This window comes from Leguminivora glycinivorella, chromosome 19, assembly GCF_023078275.1.
Source record: "Leguminivora glycinivorella isolate SPB_JAAS2020 chromosome 19, LegGlyc_1.1, whole genome shotgun sequence".
Taxonomy (NCBI): domain Eukaryota; kingdom Metazoa; phylum Arthropoda; class Insecta; order Lepidoptera; family Tortricidae; genus Leguminivora; species Leguminivora glycinivorella.
In genome coordinates, this window is record NC_062989.1 from 16,943,913 (window position 1) to 16,968,697 (window position 24,785).

At 40.5% G+C, this 24,785-nt stretch overlaps 8 protein-coding genes across 8 annotated transcripts in view; 4 read left to right on the forward strand and 4 right to left on the reverse strand.

The window, feature by feature from the left end:
* Positions 1 to 1,501: 1,501 nt before the first annotated feature.
* LOC125236380 (venom serine carboxypeptidase-like) lies at positions 1,502 to 3,343 on the reverse strand. The gene is given in 2 exon segments (XM_048143163.1): positions 1,502 to 2,394; positions 2,397 to 3,343. Coding segments are annotated over 2 exon segments (1,377 nt in total). The 5' UTR covers positions 3,271 to 3,343; the 3' UTR covers positions 1,502 to 1,891.
* A 793-nt stretch (positions 3,344 to 4,136) lies between these two features.
* LOC125236793 (vitellogenic carboxypeptidase-like) lies at positions 4,137 to 5,267 on the forward strand. Its single transcript, XM_048143720.1, has 2 exons — positions 4,137 to 4,364; positions 4,950 to 5,267. Exons 1-2 carry the CDS (start codon positions 4,137 to 4,139, stop codon positions 5,265 to 5,267), a joined length of 546 nt encoding a protein of 181 aa, XP_047999677.1.
* Positions 5,268 to 5,623: 356 nt separating this feature from the next.
* LOC125236794 (venom serine carboxypeptidase-like) lies at positions 5,624 to 7,642 on the forward strand. The gene has a single exon (XM_048143721.1). The coding sequence runs from the start codon at positions 5,624 to 5,626 to the stop codon at positions 7,022 to 7,024; it is 1,401 nt and encodes a 466-aa protein (XP_047999678.1). The 3' UTR covers positions 7,025 to 7,642.
* Positions 7,643 to 8,369: 727 nt separating this feature from the next.
* LOC125236707 (venom serine carboxypeptidase-like) lies at positions 8,370 to 10,133 on the forward strand. Its single transcript, XM_048143626.1, has 2 exons — positions 8,370 to 9,833; positions 10,020 to 10,133. The coding sequence occupies exon 1, from the start codon at positions 8,417 to 8,419 to the stop codon at positions 9,713 to 9,715; it is 1,299 nt and encodes a 432-aa protein (XP_047999583.1). The 5' UTR covers positions 8,370 to 8,416; the 3' UTR covers positions 9,716 to 9,833; positions 10,020 to 10,133.
* A 778-nt stretch (positions 10,134 to 10,911) lies between these two features.
* LOC125236795 (venom serine carboxypeptidase-like) lies at positions 10,912 to 15,619 on the reverse strand. The gene is made up of 3 exons (XM_048143722.1): positions 15,548 to 15,619; positions 12,036 to 12,475; positions 10,912 to 11,908 (listed from the first exon to the last, which is right to left on the reverse strand). The coding sequence occupies exons 1-3, from the start codon at positions 15,617 to 15,619 to the stop codon at positions 11,008 to 11,010; spliced, it is 1,413 nt and encodes a 470-aa protein (XP_047999679.1). The 3' UTR covers positions 10,912 to 11,007.
* A 2,118-nt stretch (positions 15,620 to 17,737) lies between these two features.
* LOC125236401 (venom serine carboxypeptidase) lies at positions 17,738 to 19,456 on the forward strand. Its single transcript, XM_048143190.1, has one exon. The coding sequence runs from the start codon at positions 17,862 to 17,864 to the stop codon at positions 19,296 to 19,298; it is 1,437 nt and encodes a 478-aa protein (XP_047999147.1). The 5' UTR covers positions 17,738 to 17,861; the 3' UTR covers positions 19,299 to 19,456.
* An 872-nt stretch (positions 19,457 to 20,328) lies between these two features.
* LOC125236400 (ATP-dependent RNA helicase WM6) lies at positions 20,329 to 21,938 on the reverse strand. The gene has a single exon (XM_048143189.1). It carries the CDS (start codon positions 21,802 to 21,804, stop codon positions 20,527 to 20,529), a length of 1,278 nt encoding a protein of 425 aa, XP_047999146.1. The 5' UTR covers positions 21,805 to 21,938; the 3' UTR covers positions 20,329 to 20,526.
* A 1,834-nt stretch (positions 21,939 to 23,772) lies between these two features.
* The window catches only part of LOC125236325 (nucleoredoxin-like), a 97,438-nt gene continuing 96,425 nt past the window's right edge, over positions 23,773 to 24,785 (reverse strand). Inside the window, exon 7 of the mRNA XM_048143079.1 lies at positions 23,773 to 24,226. Within this exon, the coding sequence (XP_047999036.1) occupies positions 24,009 to 24,226 (218 nt within the window). The 3' untranslated portion in view covers positions 23,773 to 24,008. The remainder of the gene's footprint in view (positions 24,227 to 24,785) is intronic.

A 24,785-nucleotide genomic window follows, 5' to 3' on the forward strand; every position in this document is an offset into this window, starting at 1 on the left:
GGAGCCCGTCGTGTCCCACTGCTGGGCAAAGGCCTCCCCCCAATTTTTCCACTGATCTCTATCCAGTGCTATGTCTGACCATTCCTCCAAGAAGGAGTCCAGTTCATCCCTCCATCGCCGGCGGGGTCTGCCGGATCCCCGATCAGAGTTTTCGGGCTCCCACACTGTAGTGAGTTTGGCCCACAACTCATTAGGCATTCGGCAGACGTGACCAGCCCAGTCCCATTTTAACTTGGCCGCCTTCCGAGCTACATCGGCGATTTGAGTTTTTAGCTAATATTACAATAGTATTAATCAGTACTCTGTTTTCAATTGCTTCTGTTTGAAATTTAAGTTGTAAAGTTGTCAGTTTGAAGCTAGAAGGCACACAGAACTACACTAAGCGCGACGAGTTAAAAGACAGACCACCTGTGGTGAGTGTGGTCAAACATTCGTAGCAAAAATTCGTCACCGAGCACCCAGCGACGCTCTCATCCATAAAATGCAGTCGCCGAGATGATAAACTATTTTAATATTAAGTTTTTGGCAGACGCAACACTGTTGACACAGTGTCGAGTAGTGGTACTGCTAATTTACGCTATTTGACGCTAGATGTCACTACAAATAACTTGCATTTACTGTACTGATGTATGGAGTTTATTATTTCCTTACTTATTCCTCTATGGTGCTCATGCGAGCACGTTTGCCACGCCCGAGCGAATTTGTTCGGTAATATGGCGGCCCTCGGTCAGCTGTTCAAATTAGTTCTGCAGTGTGAGGCGTGCGGCCAGTGTAGACCCAGCTTATGCAGGTAAGTCCCCTGGTTAGAAACCACTGATTTTACCATTCTGTTGAGGGTACATTCATTTTAGGGTACATTCAAATAAATGAAATGAAAAAATGAAATGAAATTTTTGCATCACTTTCTGGAACTGTACATATTACTGAGAATGGATTAACAAAACAGTTTTAGGGCCAGTTGCATCAACCACATTTGACAGACACATCATCGTCACGCAGCAGACGTATATGGAACTTCCTATACAATAAAATTTAACGAACGCTTTAACAGTGACAGACGGTTTGATGCAACTGTAGGCCTAGCACATGATTGCCGCGGGAATATGTCGCCGCGAGATAGATAACCCGTCTTCTTCTAACTGTATTAATGACATAAGGATGGGTAGTCTATCTCGCGGCGACATACTCTCGCGGCAATCATGTGCTATCCCTGCTGGCCCTTATTCTTATGACAATAATAAATTTTAATGATAGGCACGACTTGGAAAATCTTTACTTAGATATAAAAAAATATGACATTGATTCTGAGATGCAAGTAAAATGTATCATCTAACCATACAAATTTATGATTTTATGATTGTGTGAAGTTGTAACTTTTCTGAATGAAATAATTAATAATAAAATAACTACTTGAAAACAACAGCCAATTTAACCTCATTTTTAATATAAGTTTAATGTTAAGTATGTATTTATTAATTAGATAAAGAAAATAAACTGTAAATTAATTAAAATGAATTTTATTTATAAAAACTAGTATATCTCATTACATAATATCTAAGTATGGTCAATGAATCCTAGGCTACTCTAGAACCCTATCTTATTGACACCCTATTCTATTAGCTGTGTATTAGTCATAGAAATTACATTGAAGTTTACTGTGCAAAGGTTCTACAGTGGCCTAGGATGTAAATTGATTGACTGTAGTAATAAACTATTACTATCCATACAAAACATGTCCCAGCTATTCCTACACCATATCAAGTAAAAATGAGATTCATAATTATTAAGTAGAAAATATTACATACATTTCAAACATATTACCTTATTACTTTGTTCCCATTTGGTATAATTTAAGTCTTTTAACTCAGAGTCAAAATGTATGGAGATCAAGTCACATTTTGCTTTGAATAAAACGAGTGATCATATCAAATGCCCACTTCGGCTGATCATGTGGCACCATATGCCCAGCATTTCTCACCAGCACCTCTGTCAAGTTGCCGGCTTTCTTCCTGTACCCTGCCACCTCATCCCCGACCCTCCATATCTTCCTTGGAGCAGTTTTGTACTCCTCAGCAGCACTGAAGTCTAAGTTCTGAAGAAACTTTTCTGTTAAAGGATAAGCAACAATTATATCTAACTGTCCATTGTATATAAGTATTGGGTAGTGAGACAGCAATGTTTGAACATGTGGTGCCACAGATTTCAGTATGTCTAATGCTAAATGTAACTGCACTTCTTTACCGGAGTGAAACGGCAAGTCACCAACATGGATGCTATTTCGAGCTTCATCGTTCTGCAGCAATTTAGCAAATATAGTGATATCCACTCCGCTTGTTTTGAGAAAGTTGTAATAGTTATCAAAACCAGTGTAGTTCTTGAAGTATGAGAAATTCTCACATCTCCATCCATCATTATGTCCATTAACAAATCTGCTTGCACCCAGTTTTCTTTGCTTATTTCATTCACAATTTTTTCTTGAAGTGTCTCAAACACTTGTAGTTGGTGTTTATCTAAAAGTCCATGTTGATACAAGTAGTTACCGTAATCTAGTTGGTGAACAGGGTCGCAGTAAGCATTTCCCATTGCCATACCCTGTAGATTAATTTTATTATCAGCTACAGGATTTTGATTATGTATCTCCATACCTAAAGCGGGTATATATTTTCCAGCATAAGATTCACCAGTTATGAAAAACTTGTGACTTCTTAAATTAGGAAAGAGAGTGAAGAATTGCTGCATAGCATTGTACAAGCCGCGAGCGACACAGTCTTGATCCGTACAGTAACCCTCTTCACTGTTAGTAAAACTAAAACCAGTGCCAACAGGATTGTCTATGAAAATAAGATGGCTGTTCAGTGCCCAGTGGTGCTTCCTTAACTTAAAGCCATTTTTAGTAGCTATCAAAGGTCCTATTTCTGTAAAAAGTCCGAACAAGGAGCTTCCGCCGGGCCCGCCTTGCAACCATAAAATAACTGGCGCATTTGGATCTTCGGAAAACGTCGGGAAGTACCAGAAGTACAGGTTAGATTGATAATGTTCATCCACAGTGAAAAAACCGGCATGGCTCTCGAAACCGAGTTTGGTAGTCAAAGATACCCTGGACAGTTCCTGCGCGGCGTCTATAGATCCGTTATTCAAAAAAGGAGTGATATATAATGGTGTACCGGCACCTCCAGGGAACGCTGCCAGTTCAATCCTAGGATACACGAAGGGGAACAACGCAGATCCATAGCTTACGTATGTAAACAGAAGTAATATAATTAAATACATTTTTACATAAATATATTCAAAACATGTTCAAAACAACACGACTTTCACAAGTTTATTTTGACGTTCGACGTCAAGAGGTCCAGTCCTGTCAAAAGTGTCAACCACAGACAAGACAATATCGGTCGTTACATTTATAGTTTTATACAGGGTAATTTGCATAGCGGGATCATAAACGATTTATGACGCTGTTATGTATGTTTTGTGTCACTCTTGATTTATTGACTTGTAAAAGAGCCCATAAGGCCTACTTACAGTATTTTGAGAATATTCGGCAAGAGGCAAAACGTCAGCTTTACGCAGAAAACTAAAATAGTCATTTTTTAACTGCCTCTCTATCGTTTGAATATGGAAGACTAAGAAGAAGTTAGAATCTAAATTTACCGTTCAAAATGCACTAAAATCACAAAAATATGACACGTCGTAGACGAGACAAGGCGCTATAATTACTGTATTTAACGGTTGCGTGCGATACATATGAGTGTCGTGACTATTGTGTATTCACTGTATAGGCCATGATAATAATAGGGTATGTCCCCGCTTATTACAAAAGCCCACAATATATAACATATACAATTGGATAAATGTTCTCAGTTGAAGTCATAATGAGTCGTATATTTTTATGTCTTATTTATTGGCACTTCATCGTTTATTCTCAATGTTTGCATCCAAACAGGAAAAAGCGCGATATGGAGGACTGTGGCGAACCACTGTTCCTGACTTTATACATTGAAAATGGTCAAATAGCTGAAGCAAGGCAGTTGGCACGAGTCCTAGTGACAGACGACATCGGTGTTGAAAGCTACGCGGGCTATTTCACAGTCAACAAAATCTTTGACTCGAATCAGTTTCTCTGGTACTTTCCGAGTATGCAAGACAAATATAAAGCGCCTGTGATAGTGTGGCTGGCGGGTGGTCCTGGAACTTCAGCACTCTTCAGCCAATTCATGGCACATGGGCCGATAAGAATAGAAAATGATAGTTTCGAGCGCAGAGAACTCCACTGGGCGCTGAACCATCATGTGATCTATATTGACAACCCTGTTGGTGCTGGGTTCAGCTTCACCAACGACTCAGAAGGATATTGCACTAACGAGGTACAAATCGGCGAACAACTTTACTCGACTTTGACACAGTTCTTTAAAATATTTCCTGAGCTACAAACTAATGACTTTTACGTCCTCGGAGAATCCTACGGTGGGAAATTCGCTTCCGCTCTCGCATACACTATTCATCGGAAGAACCCCGCAGCAGAAACTAGAATAAACCTGCAAGGTTTCGCAATGGGAAATAGTTTTTGTGACCCCGAACGCCAGCTAATTTACAGTACTTACTTGTACCAAATAGGACTGATTGATTGGAACGCTGCACTGATTATGGCAGAGTACGAATCAAAAATGATAAATCATATTAAAAATCAGCAGTTTGTGTATGCATTTTTGACATATGCGAAGATGTTAATGGGAGGCGTTGACAGCATCGAAAGCTTTTTCCAAAACACCACGGATTTCAGTAACAGTTTAAATTACTTGCATTCAAGTTTATCATCTTCCGAAAAAGTTACATCAGATGTTTATGCTGCTGTAAATACGGACGCATTCCGTAGAGCTATTCACGTCTGTCACCAGCAATTTAACACAAAGAGAGAAGTTAGACTACATCTGGTACAAGATATAATGCAGTCTATGGCGCCATGGATATCAGAACTGCTGGAATACTACCGAGTGCTAGTCTACAACGGGCAGTTAGACATTATAATACCGTATCCTGGCACTGTTGACTTTATACGGCATCTCAACTTCTCAGGGGCCGAGGAGTATGAAAAGGCGTCGAGGAATGTGTGGCGAGTAAACGGAGACGTAGCTGGTTATGTGAAGCAGGCGGGAAAACTAACAGAGATTTTGGTAAGAAACGCTGGACACATGGTGCCCTTGGATCAACCTGAATGGGCACGGGATATGATTACGCGTTTCACTTACAACCGATCTTTTATCAACTGAAATAATGTTGTACTAATTTAAATCAAATTTTAACGATTTTCGGACACGTTATTATTTATAATGAGCTTCTTGCATAACCCAGCCCAGTGGACATTCCTTTAACGAATGTATACGAATAGAACTATATTATTATATATTTATCAGTACAAAATATAATCAACAGTTATAACGAGAGCGATAAAAATGAATAATTGATAGTACCTCATCGGCAGGGCATTGTTTACTATAATAATTTTATGTGACAATGTACACCATAAATCGATCTTAAGAGATGTGACTGCGTTGCTTAGGGACTAACTTTATATAAAAATTGACGAGAGGTATTTGCCTGGAGTGTTTGTTCAACAACTGTAACAATGAAAGTCGTTCTATGGATTATTTTGCTGACCATAGCATCTTCTCAGTGTCTGCATCCCTACCCGAAGATAAGCGTGAAAAAAAGAGCCCTCGGAGATTGTGGTGAGCCTCTGTTACTAACACCACATATTGAAAATAGTCAAATAGCCCAAGCCAAGCAGTTAGCACGAGTTCCAATCACAGATGACTTGGGCATCGAGAGTTATTCCGGTTTTTTCACGGTAAACAAAACGTTCGACTCAAATCAATTTTTCTGGTACTTCCCAAGTATGTCTAGAGATAGGGATACAGCGCCTATACTTTTATGGCTGCAGGGTGGCCCCGGAGGTTCGTCCATGTTCGGTCTTTTCACGGAAAATGGACCTTTGCGAGTAAGGAATGGCAGTTTTGAGCGCAGAGAATACCATTGGGCGTTGAATCACCATCTCATTTACATCGACAATCCCGTTGGTGCAGGATTCAGCTTCACCAACCACGAAGAAGGATATCTCTCTGATGAGATACAACTTGGTGAACAGCTCTACTCTACCCTGATTCAGTTCTTCAAGCTGTTTCCAGAGCTACAGCAAAATGAGTTCTTTATTAGCGGGGAGTCTTATGCTGGAAAGTACGTCCCGGCTCTGGGCTACACTATCCATAAGAAAAATCCTACAGCGGATAGCAAAATAAACCTGAAAGGATTAGCCATCGGCAATGGTTTAACTGATCCTGTGAACCAGGTTGTCCTTTACAGCGATTATTTGTATCAAATTGGGCTCGTCGATTTGAACGAGCGGACAACACTTGAGGGATACGAGGACAAACTTAAACAGCATATAGAAAACAATGAATGGAACGAAGCTTCTGATGTATTTAATACGCTTGTTGGGAGAGATATGATTGAAGGCAAAAGCTACTTAACCAATGTGACAGGTTTCAATTCTTGGTTCAACTACTTACATACTGAGGACTATAGTGACGGTGACGACTTTTCTACCATGTTGCAAAACAGCACTGTTCGGAGAGGCATTCACGTGGGACAAGCATCCTACAACGGCTCTTCAACGATAGTGGAGCTACGTTTCAAAGAAGATATGATGCAGTCGGTCGCTCCGTGGTTATCTGAACTGCTAAGTTACTACGACTGTCTTATTTATGCCGGGCAGATGGACATTATACTACCTTATCCTTTCACAGTGAATTACTTGCGGAAACTTAAGTTTGATGGTTCAGAGGAGTATAAAACTGCTGAGCGTAATTTTTGGAAAGTGGACGGAGAGCTGGCGGGGTACGTGAAGCGAGGCGGGAGGCTGGTGGAGGCCCTCGTGAGGAACTCGGGTCACATGGTGCCCATGGACCAGCCGAAGTGGGCCTGGGATCTGATTACACGGTTTACACACCACATGTCCTATTTGACTTGAAGTTGAGTAAGCTACTTATTCTGTCACTGACATTTGTTATTTGGTTTGTAAGTGCCTAATAAAATCCAGTTAATAATTCTTTACCTTTCGAACCGGATCACCAACATAAATAATGTCTACTAAAACACACTTTTTAATAAGTAAACAAATTATAATAACATTTACCTGCTGTCAAAGGTAAGTTACTTACTAAATAATCATAAATATTACCTTAATCTTTTACAATATGTACGCGTGTTATTTCGGTTATCATGTTGTAAGTCGAGATGATGCATCTGCTATTCGGTTTTCGGCCGAGCCCGAGAGATGGGACCGAATATTGGGTAGGTATTCGGCCAAAACCACAAATACTTAGTGGCATTTCTAGTTACAAGTTTTTGTTTATAATAAGGTTTTTGATTTGTTAGAGAACTATAAAAAAAGAAACATTTTTCACTAATCAAGAACGATATTATCGATTTCCAGAAGTACGTACCTATACCTACCTATTCCTATAGAATTTTCAATATAGGAAAAGTACAGTAGACTGATTACACGTGCAGATCATAAATTGTAAAATGTCATATTCAAAACATACCTGATAGACAGGTATAACTTTTACAACAGCTATACAGGGTGTAAAGACAGCGGGAATCTTTATTTTATGTATGTAATTGAGATCTATGAATAAATTAAGTATAAGTATTACCTAAGTAATTTATATAATTTATTTGTACAATCTAATATTTTTTGATTTCACGAAATATAAGTATTTGCATAAAAGTTAATAAAATTAAAGCGTTATTAAGCATCTATTTTTTTCATAGATTCCTTTTATGGATATATTTTCTGGATACCTAATAGTGATTTATCTGTTTGAATATAGGATAAACTTAAAAGATACATAGAAAACAATGAATGGAACGAAGGTTGTGACGTATAATTTAACACTCCTCTTGTGAGAGATGTGATTCAAGGCAAAATAATCATTTGGCAGATGGAACAATCACAAATGGGGTGGGTTTAGGGGCCAACACGCCACAAAAAACGGGTAAAATCTGTCGCTTCATCATGGGTCCTTCAAGCGCCGCAGGTGTAGGGTTATAGTCGGTCTTTATTGATCGTTCATTAGCATATGCTTAGATACGTGAAATTAAGTATTTTTAACATTATTGGGTTTAAGTACCCCTCAATCGAAAAACTTCATCTACTACTGACATGAACAGGGTACAAGAATCATCATATGCAGAAACACTCGTCAGCCTTCTTATCATGTCACATTTCTCATGTAAAGGTATGTTTGCAAAAGAATGCGAGTTGAGATAGTATAATTTTATCGTAGCTACTGTCTATTTAAAAGAAGCATTTTAGTGTTTTAAGTCATTTTCTTTCCATGTAGTTGTACTCAAAAACATGACGCATATACCGTTTGTAATCTTTGCCTGGTTTTCATTGCTAGTATGTGGTCTCCTCCAAGACGTTACGGGAGCGCATGTTCCCGTGACTGATGACGAGGACCCAGGAAAGCCCTTATTTCTGACGCCGTATATCGAGCGCGGTGACATCAAGGAAGCGAGGCGGCTAGCACGAGTTACGCTCAACAACTTAACGAGCTACTCGGGCTTGTTCACCGTCAACAAAGCGTACGATTCGAACCAATTTTTCTGGTATTTCCCCACCATGTCTTCGAACAAAGACAAGGACCCCGTGGTCTTGTGGTTGCAAGGTGGACCAGGCGGATCCTCCATGTTTGGTTTATTTCAAGAAAATGGACCGATTGCAGTACAAAATGGGAAAATCGTACCCAGGATATATCACTGGGCGCTGAATTATCATCTACTTTACATCGACAACCCTGTGGGTGCGGGATTCAGCTTCACCAATAACGTAAACGGGCTTTGTACAGACGAAACACAGGTCGGTGAACAACTTTACTCAACCCTAACACAGTTCTTCCAACTTTTCCCGGAGCTGCAGAAAAATGATTTCTTCATCACGGGTGAATCTTACGCTGGAAAATATGTCCCAGCTCTCGCTTACACTATAATGAAGAAGAACTCGTCAAAAAGTTTAAAAACTAACGTCAACCTGAAAGCGCTAATGATTGGCGGGGCTTGGATAAATCCTGACAGTCAACGACATTTTGTTCCGAAGTATCATTTGTGTGAAGGTAAAAAACCTATGAAAGGAAATGAAAAGTGGATTACGAATAGTCAAAGAAAAAATGAACGGAATAATTTAAATGAAGACGATTACGTATCGGTAATAACTACAAACGCTGTAAGGAAAGCTATCCATGTCGGAGACTTGTCATTCGCAGATCTAAACGGGACTGTGTATGATATAATGAAAGTAGATTTTTGTCAATCCATGGCTCCTTGGTTGTCGGAAATACTAGACCATTATCCGGTAACGCTTTATGGTGGAGAGTTAGACGGGACCGTACCATATGATGGGATTGTAGATTTTTTGCACAATCATTTCAATTTCACGGGTGCTGAGGAGTACAGGTCCGCGAAGCGCTACGAGTGGCGCGTGGACGGGGAGCCGGCGGGCTGCGTGCGGCGCGCGAAGCGGCTCACGGAGGTGTACGTGCTGGACGCCACGCACTTCGTGCCCGCAGACCAGCCCAAGCGCTCCTTGGACATGCTCACGAGGGTCACGAGCGGGAAGGGCTTCGACCAAAAGGAAATTTGTTCAGTACCTTCATAAAGGCGGTCAAAATTATGTTAATTAAGCATTTTTCTGTAACCTTTTGCTTTATATAATTATTAATTTTTAATTGTAACTTTATAAATTTGTTATAGGTAATCTGAACATAATACAATAAAATATATTGATTTAGACTAACACGATTTGCACTCATAATTTTAGAACAAAACGGGACTTAATCGCGTAAACACTTACATTTATATTAGGCCCGACGTTTCAATAAATATAAGTGTAAGTAAAAATGTAAGTGTTTACGCGATTAAGTCCCGTTTTGTTCTAAAATTATAAAATTATAATACAATAATTCAAAAAGGTTCTTCAGATTTTTTAAAAATTAACTTTAGTACAAAATATATACTATTTTCGAATACTTTCATTAAATACCTACTTACTACGTAATTGAATTCTTTTGGGATGTTTTTCAGACTTCATTTTTTTCCACCCTGTATAGCTTCCATTACTATAACATGTCTTTAATTCCCATTACGGAAACCATTAGGTATTCCGGACCTTTGGGAGGCGTGCGCGGATCAGAAGCCAACATGTAGAGGCCATTTGACACTTTAATGAAATGTAAGGGGTACACTGAGCGGATCTTGCCCTTTTTTGCCCAAGTTGATGAAGCTTAAAATTAATTAAGCTGTTAACTATTACTGTTATTTGTAAGAAGCTCAGGGTGGCTAGCCGAATGGCACAATCGCTCACGAAACGCTCACGAAACGAAGCGCTAGTAGATATCTATCTCTATCGCGCTTGCATATTGGCGCGACAGAGCCAGCGGCGTATCGCTTTCGTTTGGCGTCGGAGAAATGCCATTCGGCTACGGGGCCTGGTGGCTAACGGTAAGAGCGTGCAACTTTCGATCTGGAAGTTGTGGGTACAAATCCTGGCCCGTACCAGTAAGCTTTTCGAAACTTATGCACAAAATGTCATTTAGTATTTGGCTATTTGCACTTTTTGGAGAAGAAAAACATCGTGAGGGAACCGGGCTACTCCCAATAGGGCTTAGTTTATCCTCTGGATTGGATGGTGAACAGTCGCTTTAGTATGAGTATAAAAACAGTGTAACATTTTGGTCCTGGGATTACATTTCTACTCCTTTTTTGCTAGGCTGTATTGTATTTAGGGTTATTTATTATAAGTACATGCGTATAGGTATATTTTGTATAATAATGAAAATAATAAATATGCAAATAAATTGTAAGATGTCATTGAAGAGCCTATATTTTCAAACTCTAAATACATGTAGACACTAGACTAACCACAGCACCAGTTTCAGTCATCACCATCAGCTACATTCCTGTCGGCGTTGAGCAGATTTCTTCCTGCTCAAATCCCTTCCCGCTCGTGACCCTCGTGATGAGGTCCCAGGCGCGCTCGGGCTGGTCTCGCGGCACGAGGTGCTCCGCGTCTAGCACCAGGAGCTCCGTGAGTCGCCGCGCGCGCCGCACGCAGCCCGCCGGCGCGCCGCCCACCCGCCACTCGTACTGCTTCGCGGACCTGTACTCATCCGCGCCAGAGAAATTGAAATGATTCCGCAAAAAGTCTACAATACCGTCGTAGTGTACTATAGTGTCATTTTGACCACCGTAAAGAGTGACCGGATAGACCTCTACTATTTCCGACAACCAGGGAGCCATAGATTCACAGAAATCGTCGGACATTTTATCGAACACATGGTTATTAAATTCAGAATATGACAAGTCCCCGACATGAATAGCTTTCCTTGTAGCATTAGATAGGTCTGGAAGGAATTCGCAAACATTCCCTTGGAACCATTTTTCTCTCTTATGGCTTTTTATTGTAGCCTTCGCCGAGAATAGTTGTTTACGTTCGTTTACGTCGCTGCAGTTGAACTGATCCCAATTTTGTTGACTTTCAGGATTTATCCAAGCCCCACCAATAACAAGTCCTTTAAGGTTTACTTTAAGTTTTGCCGTGGACTCTTTCTTCATTATAGTGTAAGCGAGTGCCGGGACAAACTTTCCGGCGTACGATTCACCCGTGATGAAAAAATCATTTTTCTGCAGCTCTGGGAACAGTTGGAAGAACTGTGTTAGAGTGGAGTATAGTTGTTCACCGACCTGTGTCTCGTCTGTGCAATACCCTTTCTCATTATTGGTGAAACTGAACCCTGCGCCTACGGGGTTGTCAATATAAATGACATGATGATTTAAAGCCCAGTGATATTTCCTGTAGGCCTAGCACATGATGGCCGCGGGAGTATGTCGCCGCGAGATAGATGCCACGTCTTCTTCTAACTGTATTAATGACATAAGGACGGGTAGTCTATCTCGCGGCGAAGCCCAGGCCATATTTCCTGCGCTCGAATTGCCCGTTCACTAATTTAATGGGTCCGTTTTCGCAGAATAAACCGATGAGTGATGACCCTCCCGGGCCGCCTTGCAGCCACACGAGCACGGGAGCTTTATCTTTGTCCGAGGACATACTCGGGAAGTACCAGAAGAATTGGTTCGAATCGTAGGCCTTGTTGACTGTGAAGAAGCCCGCGTAGCTCTCTACGTTTAAGCTGTCGTTGACCGTAACTCGTGCTAGACGCCTCGCTTCCTTGATGTCGCCGCGCTCGATATACGGCGTCAGGAATAAAGGCTCTCCTGGCCCCGGGTTGTCCGTCACGAGTAAGCGCGCTCCCGTGACGTCTTGGAGACATAGCAATGATGCCCAAGCAAAAGTTTCCAACAGCAGACTCAACATTGGCACGGTGGTCGGGTAAATACTCGTCTCCCTTCTCTCTTCTTCCTTTCGTTGACAGTGATATTAAAAAATACTATCCATAGCATCTAATGCCGTTGGGGTCGATTGTATTACGTAATATGATCCTTCCTATCATTGAACTTATTCTGTCATTTCCGTCATTCTTAATAACTCCATTTCTAAGCTCCTTTCCTTCACTTTGGAAGGACGCCTGTATCGTTCCTATTCCCAAAAAGTCTAATCCTTCTTCTTTTGCAGATTATCGTCCCATCTCTATTCTCCCTTTCCTGTCTAAGGTTCTTGAGCGTCTTGTTCACCAGCAGCTTACTTCGTATCTTAATATAAATAATCTTTTGAATCCCTTCCAATCTGGTTTCCGTCCTGGTCATAGTACGGCTACTGCACTCGTGAAGATCACTGACGACATCCGGGCGGGGATGAATGATCAAAAATTGACGGTATTGACGCTGTTAGATTTTAGCAACGCGTTTAATACCGTTGGTTCCGTAGCTACTTAACGGGTCGTCGACAATGATTCCCTTTCCTCCTGGTGCAACACGTTGGCTGGCGTTCCGCAAGGCGGAGTATTGTCTCCTTTACTGTTCTCCATATTTATTAATTCGATTACATGTAACCTTACATCACATTATCAACTATATGCCGATGATCTTCAGATCTATTCGCAGGGCGTTACTGGTGATCTCGCGACTGTTATCTGTAAGATGAATAGCGACTTGGAGAAAAAGGTGGAGAACTACAAGTTAATCCTTCTAAGACACAATCCATTATAATAGGTAGCCCAAAACTTTGCCAAGGCTAGACTTTAACCAACTCCCACCTATCTATTTTAATGGCGTTTTGATTCCTTACTCACAGCAGGTTAAAAACCTAGGCCTCATCATGGATAGTACCTTATCGTGGATATCAGGTGGGCGAGGTCAGCAGGAAGATGTTCGCGGCGGTTGGCTCGCTTAGAAGATTACGAAACTTTCTTCCCATTCCTACCAAAATTGCTCTAGCTACATTTTGGATTACGCGGACGTTGCATATCTCGATCTCACCGAGGAGCAGCTTAATAAGCTTGAGCGTATCCAAAATGTCTGTATACGGTTCATATTTGTAAATACTAGGAAAGTTGTCTGAGTGTTTGTTTAGATTTAGAGTTCTAGTCTGGATCATATCATTATTTTATTAGTAAGATTAAAACTACCTATTCTTCATAGGTCGTAGGTATCGCACGGTTAATTGCGTGGTGCTCATATTCTAGTGTAAAGTAGGTAGGTACTCATATCATAATGCAGGCAATAAAAAATAATTTAGCTGAACAATAGGTAATATTAATATAGTACAAATTAGTACCTTGAGGCGCATATTTAAATCATGCAGATCAGGTCTTGTTTCATTTGATCCAAAACGTTATGCCTTCTATTGCAATGATGTATCTGCTGTGGATATTTTTGCTCAAATATAACATGGAGGTACTTGCAGCCGCGCGCTATCCTGAGGACCCCGGTGAGCCCCTGTTCCGACTCCATATGTCGAAAGAAATGAACTCACAGAGGCCAGGCGGCTGTCACGCGTTAAGTTGAACGACAGTTTATACACATTGAAAGCTACGCCGTCAAAACTTCACCGTCAATAAGATATACGATTCAAACCAGTTATTTTGGTACTTTCCTAGCATCTTCCAGGATATGGAAGAGGCACCTGTATTAGTATGGCTACAAGGTGGACCGGGATCTTCTTCTTTGAAAAGTTTATTTGATGAAAACGGACCTATATTAATCAGAAACGGGTATTATCAACGCCGAAAGTACCACTGGGCATTAAACCATCACGTTATCTATATAGACAACCCCGTAGGCGCGGGATTTAGCTTCACCAAACAAAAAGATGGATACTGTACAGACAACACGCAGGTCGGTGAGGAGCTCTACTCTACTCTGACTCAGTTTCTTCAATTATTTCCGGAGTTGCAGCAAAACAAATTATTTATCACCAGAGAGTCACAAGCCGGAAAATTCATCCCAGCTCTCGCTCACACAATTCTTAAGAAAAACTCAACTAAAAAGAATAAAGTGAACCTTAAAGGGCTAATTATTGGAGGGGCTTAGATGCATCCCGATAGCCAGGCGCGTTTCCGGGCTAATTCTGAAGTGAAACAAGATCTTTTAGCACATGAAAATATAATAAAAACACGCAATATTATTCACAACTTAACATCGACAGAAGGACCTTGTAATCCGGTTTGTATTCAATCTCTTGGGATTAACGACGAATACGAATTACTTAAAAAAAAAATGTGGAAATTGACAATCTGTCAGTGTACTGTCAATTTGCATACAATTTTTTTTTAAGATTATGAATTTTTAAGACTGTCTGTGGGGAACAACAGTGTACGGAAAGCAATCCATGTTGGAGACTTATCATACTTTGAGGTTAATTGTACTGTATAACATATAATTACATGAAGACTGAATTTTGCCATACCATTGCGCCGTGGCTATCGGAAATATTAGACCACTATCCAGTAGTTCTTTATGGGGGAGAAAATGATACTACAGTGCCTTACGCTGGTATTGTGGATTTTTTGCGGAACCATTTCAATTTCACTGGCGCCGAGGTCTACAAGTCTGCAAAGCAATATGAGTGAGTGGACGGGAAGCTGGCAGGGTGCGTGTGGCGAGCAGGCCTCTTGACGGACATATTTGTACTGGACGCCACTCATTACCTACATGCCTACAGACCAGCCTAAACGTGCCTTTGACATGATCACGAGAATCAGTCACGGAATGGGTTTTAATCAGAAAAAAATATGTACCATACCTTCGACAGATACCTACTTTGTAATTTGAAATCAACGCTGAGGGCAAAGAAGATAGCCAGATGCACACTAGCGTTCATTTAACACCTTGCTGAACATTACTCCAGCCACAATAAAAATAAAAATGGCATTACGCCTACAGGTGTTTAATGTCCACCAAGGTAAACTTTGAAATGTAAACTTTAGTAATCTTATTATCAATATAAATATCAGTTTTTTTTTACTAAATAGTAGTTATTAATTTAATTGAGACCTTGTTTAATTTCCATCCTGTATATCCCGCAAGTACTTACCATTTCCGGGAACATAAGTAGTTTGTTGAACACTGAACACTTGAACAGTGCTACTGACTGGCGCTGTTGCATGTTGCCCAAAAATGTCGACTGAAGAATCCATTTTCACGTGAAAAACGTGAAACCTAATTATTAAAATGTTTATTTTAGTACTTATTGGAATTTGATCTTACAACAAGCTTTGAAAGTTTTACAAAACAAATGTGTCATCTTCCTCTTCTTCCACAGAGAAAGTAATGAAGACAATTTATTGAACTTCAAAAAAAGTCGGTTAATGATGACTATAATAAGTTTGATCTTATTGCAAATTTGATTAAAACTAAATATTAACAATTTAACATCACTTTACAATTATGCGAGATAGTGCAACTTTTATAATTTCTGCCCTGAAGCTAGAACTACAAAATATAATCCAATTTAAAAATAACTTCACTTCACTGATAACCTACAGCCCAACTACAGCCTACGGTCAAGAATTTTATATATATCTCTGGATAGTGCGTGCCGACCAATGAGTTGAAGCCAGGTTCATTCACCTTTACTCCTATGTTCTATCTCATTCCAACACTGTGATGTATTGCCAGATAAGTTAATAAAAAAAACGTATAAAACATTCTTCAATCAAATTGACTTACTTTTCTTTGTATTATACAAAAAAAAAACTCAATCAAAAACCTTATTTCTCCGGTATTTACCTCCTGCGTACTATGGGAACACTAATAATAAAAAAATATGCCCGATATGTCAGAATTGTCAAAATTCATTCACCGATTCAGAGATTTATTTTGCAAAATAAACGTTTTTCGACGATTTACTTAAGTTCTGAGCTATGTATTGCATAGTGAACCATTGTGGAAGTAAATGGAAACCGAAATCCGACGTAAAATTTCACAAGTAAGTACTTATTTTACCAAAATGTTCATAAACCTCACTGGCAATAAATTTTCTTCTATTTTGCTTGTAATCTTGGTTAGTTCTTATCATTATATTGTTTTCATTGTCTCAAATTATATCAAAATTCCCACGAATAGGTTTAGAACGATAAATATGACCTTTAAAGAAAAATAATGCTATGTGTGGTTTTACGACTAGGGTGACCAATCTTTTTTCTTGCATGGTATTTACTCTTATTGAATGGAGCTAAATCTATCAACTTGGTACGGTTTCTATGTTCATAGTTCATATCACAGTATAATAATACCAACTTTATATAATTTATGTCTTTACAATTAACATGAATAATATTAAACTTTTCAGTGTTCCAAAAGATGAAGGAAGGAGGCAGCATTGGCTGTTGGCTGTCGATTGTACCGATAAAAGGAAATGTTTCAGAGCGTTCGACAATTTGCAGATTTGCACTTTAAGCCTGAAGATTATGACACAGAAAGAAATTTTAAAAATCAGTCCAGTAACGACGGATATATCGTGGCATAAACATTAAATTGAGATACATATATACATGCGAAGAGAATTGAAATACGTACGAATTGAGAACCACCTTCCTTGAGATTTGGGGCGGCGCTTAAAAATAAAGATACTGTTTTAAAACGTCCTAGTATTTCATTATTTCCCCATTGACAAATACTTCCCTCATATTTTTGTGGCTATTCCCACTAGTTACCACCAAGTTTTTACCTGTCCTAACTACTGGAATTTCCCCCACATTGTTAATTACCACACCGGGGGTTGATAGCTACTGGGATTAGTTTTCCCAGTAGTTACTACCAAAATATTATTGTGATGGTTTAAAGTGACCTTTAATAACCACAGGTGTCAGTTAGTAAAAGACAAATACTTATGTAACTCCGTATGGACAGATAAAGTCTAAGAAAAAAACGTACCTCAAAACCATACAGAAAAAGGTACGGTGAGCTAGATGGCGATACACCTTTGGGGTAGGTACGCTCAGATAGATGGCGCTAATATTAATATTTGACATTTTAACACATATCAATATCATATCAAGCTGAGAATATTGTCAAAACGGAGGTTCAAAGGTTTTAAGCCTGTGTCGAGAGATGTAATACGTCAAATTCCGCGGGATATCCCTAATGTATGCTTAATCATGGACACCCTAAAGAAAGAGATGCAAGACCGGCGTGACGTAATTCAAGGTCAAATTTTCTGGCTTCAAAGTAATGTTCGGCGTGGAACATCCATGTATATAAGATTCTTGCCTACGGTACTATTTCTAAACGGTCATATTCATGAATATGTCAACATGAAGTTTTGCGTTATCAAAGCGGCAAGCGGTATTTAATAATATTAATTAGTCGCTTTGTTACGGTCACTCAGTAGTTTATAGACTTTCAGAATGGCAAGGTTTCTGAGAGTGATTTTACTTGTTCAAGCGATAGCTTATTCTCAATGCTTTTTCCATCGTTATCCAGAGCTGAAACTGGGGGAAAAGGACGGCGGAGACCCCGGCAAGCCGCTGTTCCTGACTCCGTTCATCGAAAGCGGGAACATTACTGAAGGCAGGCGGTTGGCGCGCGTGCCGTTCACAGAAAGTTTGCGAATCAAGAGCTATGCAGGGTACATCACTGTCAACAAGACTTATGACTCGAACCAGTTCTTCTGGTACTTCCCGAGCATGTCGCCCAACAAGGAGCTGGCGCCGGTCATCGTGTGGCTGCAGGGCGGCCCCGGCGCGACCTCTCTGTACGGTTTGTTCACGGAAAACGGTCCGGTTCGCGTGAGAAACAACAAGTTTGAGCGAAGGAAGTACAATTGGGCTTTGAATCACCATGTTATTTATATCGACAACCCTGTCGGCACTGGGTTTAGCTTTACTAAACACCCGGAAGGCTACTGCACTGATGAGACACAAGTTGGTGAGCATCTATACTCTACACTGACTCAGTTCTTTAAACTCTTCCCGGAGCTGCAGCAGAATAAATTCTTTGTAACTGGTGAGTCTTACGGAGGGAAGTATGTACCGGCGCTTGCTTATACTATTCACAAGAAAAATCCTACAGCCGAAACCAAAATCAACCTGAAGGGTATCACCATTGGCAATGGTTTAAGCGATCCAGAGCACCAGCTTATTTACAGCAAATATTTGTACCAAATTGGCCTCATCGATAGGAACTCTCAGAAGGTTTTTGAGGATTATGAAGCCAAAGCTAGAAGCTACATTCATAATAACCAATGGGATGAAGCTTTTGATACCTTCGACACACTTCTGAATGGAGACTTAATTGAAGGCAAAAGCTACTTCTACAATGTCACTGGTTTTAACTTTTATTTCAACTACTTGCACTCCAAAGATTATAGGAGTTCAGAGACTGGAGATGACTTCGGGCCCATGATTCAGAAGAGTGATGTCCGTAAAGAAATCCATGTCGGAGACATGCCATTCAATGATGGAAAGGAAGTAGAAAAGCATTTGAAACAAGATGTTATGAAGTCGGTTGCTCCATGGGTCTCTGAGCTGCTAGACCACTATTACTGTGTCATTTACAACGGACAGCTAGACATCATAGTCGCATATCCACTGACTCTCAACTACTTGCAAAACCTGAACTTTACCGGTGCAGATGAGTATAAGACAGCTAAGCGCTACATCTGGCGAGTGGATGGGGAGATTGCCGGCTATGTTAAACAAGCTGGTAAACTTGTTGAGATCATGATCAGGAATGCTGGTCATATGGTGCCCAGCGATCAGCCTAAATGGGCTTTAGATCTGATAACCAGATTCACCCATGAAAAAACCTTTTATGATAAGAAAATTGAGTATAAAGGTCATTAATTATACTGTAATTTAAGTTTAATGAGGCTTAGGTGTTTTGTTACTATGTAAATGAGTACTCATCATGAGTCATCCTCCTGTTCATGTTAAGTTTATGTTGATTTATCGTTTTGTACCAATACCTACTTTTATAGCAATAAATACCAAAGCTGTTTGAATACCCTTGTTTCTTTTAATTGTTTTACATTCTTAGGTGTCAAGTAATAATTATCACCTACACATGTTAGTAATTAAGTTTTATCATTATAAATAACTTGCTTATTTATACCAAAAGAATGGTACCATTGGTACCTAAGTAGTAGTGTTCAGGAAGGTAGGCTAATAGTGCTATTATTAAAATTGATGTTCCATATCTAATTTTTTATTGTTTTTGTAATAATCCTGAAATCTATTTAATGCTCTTGGTTTTAACTAATTGATATTATGACGATGACTTTTTAATGAAAATATATGATGTACTAAAATATTGTTTGTTTTTTATCTAACAAAAAAGGAGGAGGTTCTTGATTTGGGTTCTTTTTAATGTTTAGGTTTGGTTTTAAATTGGATGAGGGTGGAGGTCCAGTTAGCAAAATTAGTCACATTTTGGTAATTCTTACTGTATCTAATCTAAAGCCGCGTATCGACTGCGGGCGGCTGCCGCGCGAGCCATGTTCAACCGCGCCAAACCTGCGTTTTGGTGCGCGAGCCAATTTAAAGCTCAACATTTTAATAGCGCGGCAGCGGCGCGCGGCAGGCGATCCGTGACCAAACATTCATTTAGGTCCGTCCCAATTGCGCACGCACAACACACTGACGCTCCTTTGCCGCGCCACCAAAAACCGACACGAACTGGTTCGTTCGAGCGCGCCAATGATCGTCCCCATATTGCGCGGCCGCCGCGCGAGCCAATGTTCGATGATTTGCCGCGCGCAGTCGATACGCGGCTTTACACAAACTCGTGCAAGATTCTTGATCTTTTATGTAAGCTGATACAATTCCTAAATGTAACAAATTTCAACTAGGGATGTGATTGAATAATAGCCAGAAGTCACAATATCAAATGTCACTTTAATTAACTTTATTTACTTAATTCTATATTAGCAATTTAAAGGTATTTGACCCTAGGGCCCTACACTCAGGTAGATGCAACTTTTACAAACCAAACAGCTTAATCTAGTCACTGCAGTGAGGAAAACAGTTATCATTAGGTAATTACAGAATTGGTATACGGAATGGAAAGTTAAATCTATCGTCCCTCAATGTAGGTAGATAACTCAATCTCTTCGGGTAGCTCGGTAATGTTGACATCAAAGCGGTCTTGGACTTCATTCAGGATCTTAGCATCACCTTCATCAGACACCATGGTGATAGCCAGGCCTTTGGTACCAAATCGGCCGGCGCGCGCCACACGATGCAAGTATGTGTCAGAGTCCTCAGGCATGTCATAATTGAAGACAATATTGACTCGCTCAATATCCATACCTCGTCCAAACAGATTTGTTGCTACAAGGATTCTCTTCTGGAAGTCCTTGAATTGTTGGTAGCGGGAAAGACGCTCGTCCTGGGTCATGTTGCGATGGATTCCAATAGCAGGGAAGTTCTGGTCGGTCAGTAATTGAGCTAGAGCTATGCAGCGCTGCACAGACTTCACAAATATCACTACTTGGTTAAATTCCAGTACATCCAGCAGTTCAAACAGTTTCTTGTTCTTCTCATTCTCCTTTAGTTTAACATAGTGCTGCTGCAGACCATGCAATGTCAGCTTAGCTTCGTCATCTACATAAACCTCCATAGGATCTTGCATGAACTTCTTGCAAACCGGCCTGATTTCCTTGCTCAATGTAGCGGAGAACATCATCACTTGTTTTCCATGGGGTGTATTCCTAAAGATCTCCTGGACATCTCTTCTCATGTCAAGTGACTCTAACATTTTGTCGCATTCATCCAGGATGAAGTGTTTCAAGTGCTTCAGGTTAAGCTTCTTGCTGTTGACTAGCGCCAGGATTCTGCCCGGCGTGCCGACGACGATGTGCGGGCAGGCGGTCTTCAGCACTTCCTCGTCCTTTTGGATCGGCATACCACCGAAGAACACAGACACTCGCACGCCAGCCATATATTTAGAGAAACGCTCGTACTCTTTGCTGATTTGGAACGCGAGCTCGCGAGTGTGGCACATAACAAGCACGTACACATGGTTTTCCGACGGCTCGATCTGTTGAAGCGTCGCTAAGACAAACACAGCTGTCTTACCCATACCAGACTTTGCTTGGCAAAGAATATCCATACCGAGTACGGCTTGCGGAATACACTCATGCTGCACTTCTGACGGATGCTCGAAACCGCAGTCGACTATAGCTCGCAATATTTCGGGTTTTAACAGAAAATCTCTGAATCCGGAACTGTGAATAGATACGTAGGATCCCTTAACCTCTTTCTTTGGCGCCGCTTCTGTCGCTCCGTCGGCGGTTTGCTGCTCTGCCTGCTCCTCGTCTTCGTAGTCCAAAAGATCGTCATTGTCAGCCATGATTTACTGATTAGTTATATTACGGTTACTGTGTTTTTAAGTTTTTCACGCTAAATACACGTGAAATTTATTTTCAAAAACACAATTTTGTGATTTCACAATAATGGCGTCGGCGGCGTCGTGAGAAAAGTGTTGCCATAGAAAATTGGTAATTTCTACTATTTCGCTTCTACTAAACCTTGCTGTTCACGTACAGACCAGTACAGACAAAAAATATTTTAGTAAGTTGAATTATTTTCTTAAAAAACATTAAATACTTGTGTTATAAAACAACAATATTCAAGTATTTTATAATACATTGAATTTTTCCGAATTTATAAAGAACTAGAGATTTGACCATTTCCCGTTTTTACTAAAATATTTTTACGTGTAGTAATGCTTGTACTTATTTTCTTGTGGCAACTTCAGCGAGGAAATGTCATCTTCAGGGTGGTAGTAGTAAAAATATTACCCTGACTTCAGGTAAAAAAAAAACATATTTTATGAGCGTAATTATTTTATTTTCATAAAAACAAATGATCACAGTTTTACAAAAATACAAAACTTATGAAATAAAACTACAACATTTATTAAAATTATCGCATTCTACGTGACTACTCCAAACTGATTCTTTTAAATCCTGAATCTCTAGAAAACTATTTAAAACACTGCTATTTTCTACTTACGTATTACGTAATACTGAATCTCTAATAAAAACATTTCTAGCGTGTAATAACTATTGATTAGAGTCAAAGTCCTTGTCTTTATTAAAGATGTCCCTAGGCATTACAATCTTGTTAAATGTCCTAAGTACCTAAATCTTGAATTAATTCGAATGTGACATTTAACTTATATTTCTTTTGCATAATTGAATACAACCAGCGGCTGCATTGAATCTTAAATTACAGTAATTGAATGTGATAAACTGGAATTGTAACCCTTAGGGCTAAACTACAATGGGAAGATCTTTCATAGTCGAACAAACTTATTTTAGCGGGCTACCATGGCGCTGTCATCGCAAAATTGCTAAAGAGTTGTATGGGAGTTGTTTAGTTCCATTTTTCGCCACTAAAGGAAAAAATGTGTGCGGTGAAGCCCCTTTTGAGGGTGATTTGGCAACCTATTTCTGCGCCTGAATGCATCACCGGCTGATTGTCCGGGTGTAAGGGGCTTATTTGATTAGCTTTGCCGAGGGTTTTCCAGTAATCAGTTGTTTAATTCCGTTATATTTCCATGCTGTTTAATCTTTGTCTTAGTTAATTTTGAGGAATGACGAAGAATTTGTATAGGGTGGTTCGTTGGAGTTGGCGGTAGAGACGCCGATAGAATATAATAGAATATTTTTTTTTGATGGTGTTCCGCCTTCTTTATTAGCGTGAGGAATTTATTTAGACTTTAAGATGGTATTATCAATTTTACTATTAACTGTAATCGCTCTGTGGTTGTAGAGGCATCCAGAAAGTATTATGTGCATAATGTGCATGTCCATGACACTAGCGCCGAAACGCATAGTGGCAGGCTGGCGCGCGTCGTTTAAGGGTGCGCACCCACGGGCGACAAAGTTGCTCGGCGACTTACGTATTTGTATGAAAAGTTGCGTCGCTTCGTGAGCGCACTTTCATACTAGCCCATGGTCGCGACAAAAAAGTCGCTTCGAAAAGTCGCCCGTGGGCGCACCCTCTAAATAAAGGGGTAAAATACACAGAAGGGACGCAAGTCGTAAGACGCAGAACGGACCGCCGAGTGTAATTTAAAGCTCGGAACACACTACGCGGACGTCCGTCGTAAATCGACCGCGGACGGGAATCTGGACAATGGAAATACACATAACCGTGCAAACTATCGGTCGACGGACGCGGACGTGGCCTTGAGCGCATGGACGTCCGATTGAAATCTGGCTCGCTGGATCTTTTGTTCCGTGCACACTGATAGGTCGCGGTCGCGGTCGTTTTACGACGGACGTCCGCGTAGTGTGTTCCGAGCTTAAATTTCCCCCTAAGGAAATCGAAGTAGACGAAATCTTGGCATTTGGTACCTATAGTCACACAGTTAACATTTATCGGTCTGTGGTTGTAGCGGCACATACGTCGCTTCGCCGCTCAGGTAAGCATCTAAGAAGTGTTGAGTAGAGTCAGCTGTGATCGCGGCGCCGACGCGCATGGTCGCGGCGCGCCGTTGGGAAGTCCACAGCGTTGGAAGAGATATTTTCATATGGCAACACTAGTTTAACATTTATCGGTCTGTGGCTGTAGCGGCACATACGTGGCCTGGCCGCTAAGGTAAGCATCTAAGAAGTGTTGAGTAGAGTCAGCTGTGATCGCGGCGCCGACGCGCATGGTGGCGGCGCGCCGTTTCGGGAAGTCGACGGCGGTGAGCAGTGGGACGGCGTCGTCGAGACCAACGTGCTCGCGGAGCATGTCGGCGGCTTCCGTGCCGTCTATGCCTGGAAATAGGGTGCAGTTCGTTTAGGTATTAAGATCCTTTACAGTACATCATATTATGAACTGTATTATAGTACTAGTGCGAAGAGTGGTACTTTATGTGCCTAATTCGAAACTGCAAAGAGCCATGTTATTTATCTACTGAAAACGTCATAGGCTTCCCACAGACAGTCTTAAAAATTCATAATCTTAAAAAAAATTGTATGCAAATTGACACTGACAGATCTGTCAGTGTCTTGTCAGTGTCAGTTTGAACTGTCAGATTGCATACAATTTTTTTTTAAGATTATGAATTTTTAAGACTGTCTGTGGCAAGCCATAGGGGCATTCCACGAGAAAGTCGCTTACGACATGCTTTTGCCTTGTATGGCAGCTATATCAATCAAATCCGTAAAGCTTGAGAATACTTCCGATTGGTTAACCAAGTCATGAAAGGTTGTCAGTGTACGCGACATTCTCATGGAACGCCCCCATACAATACACGTGCGAAGTGGAAATTCGTCAATCGTGTCGATTGAAAACACTTCTTTGACTTCCTTCGGTAGTACCTATTTTAATTTA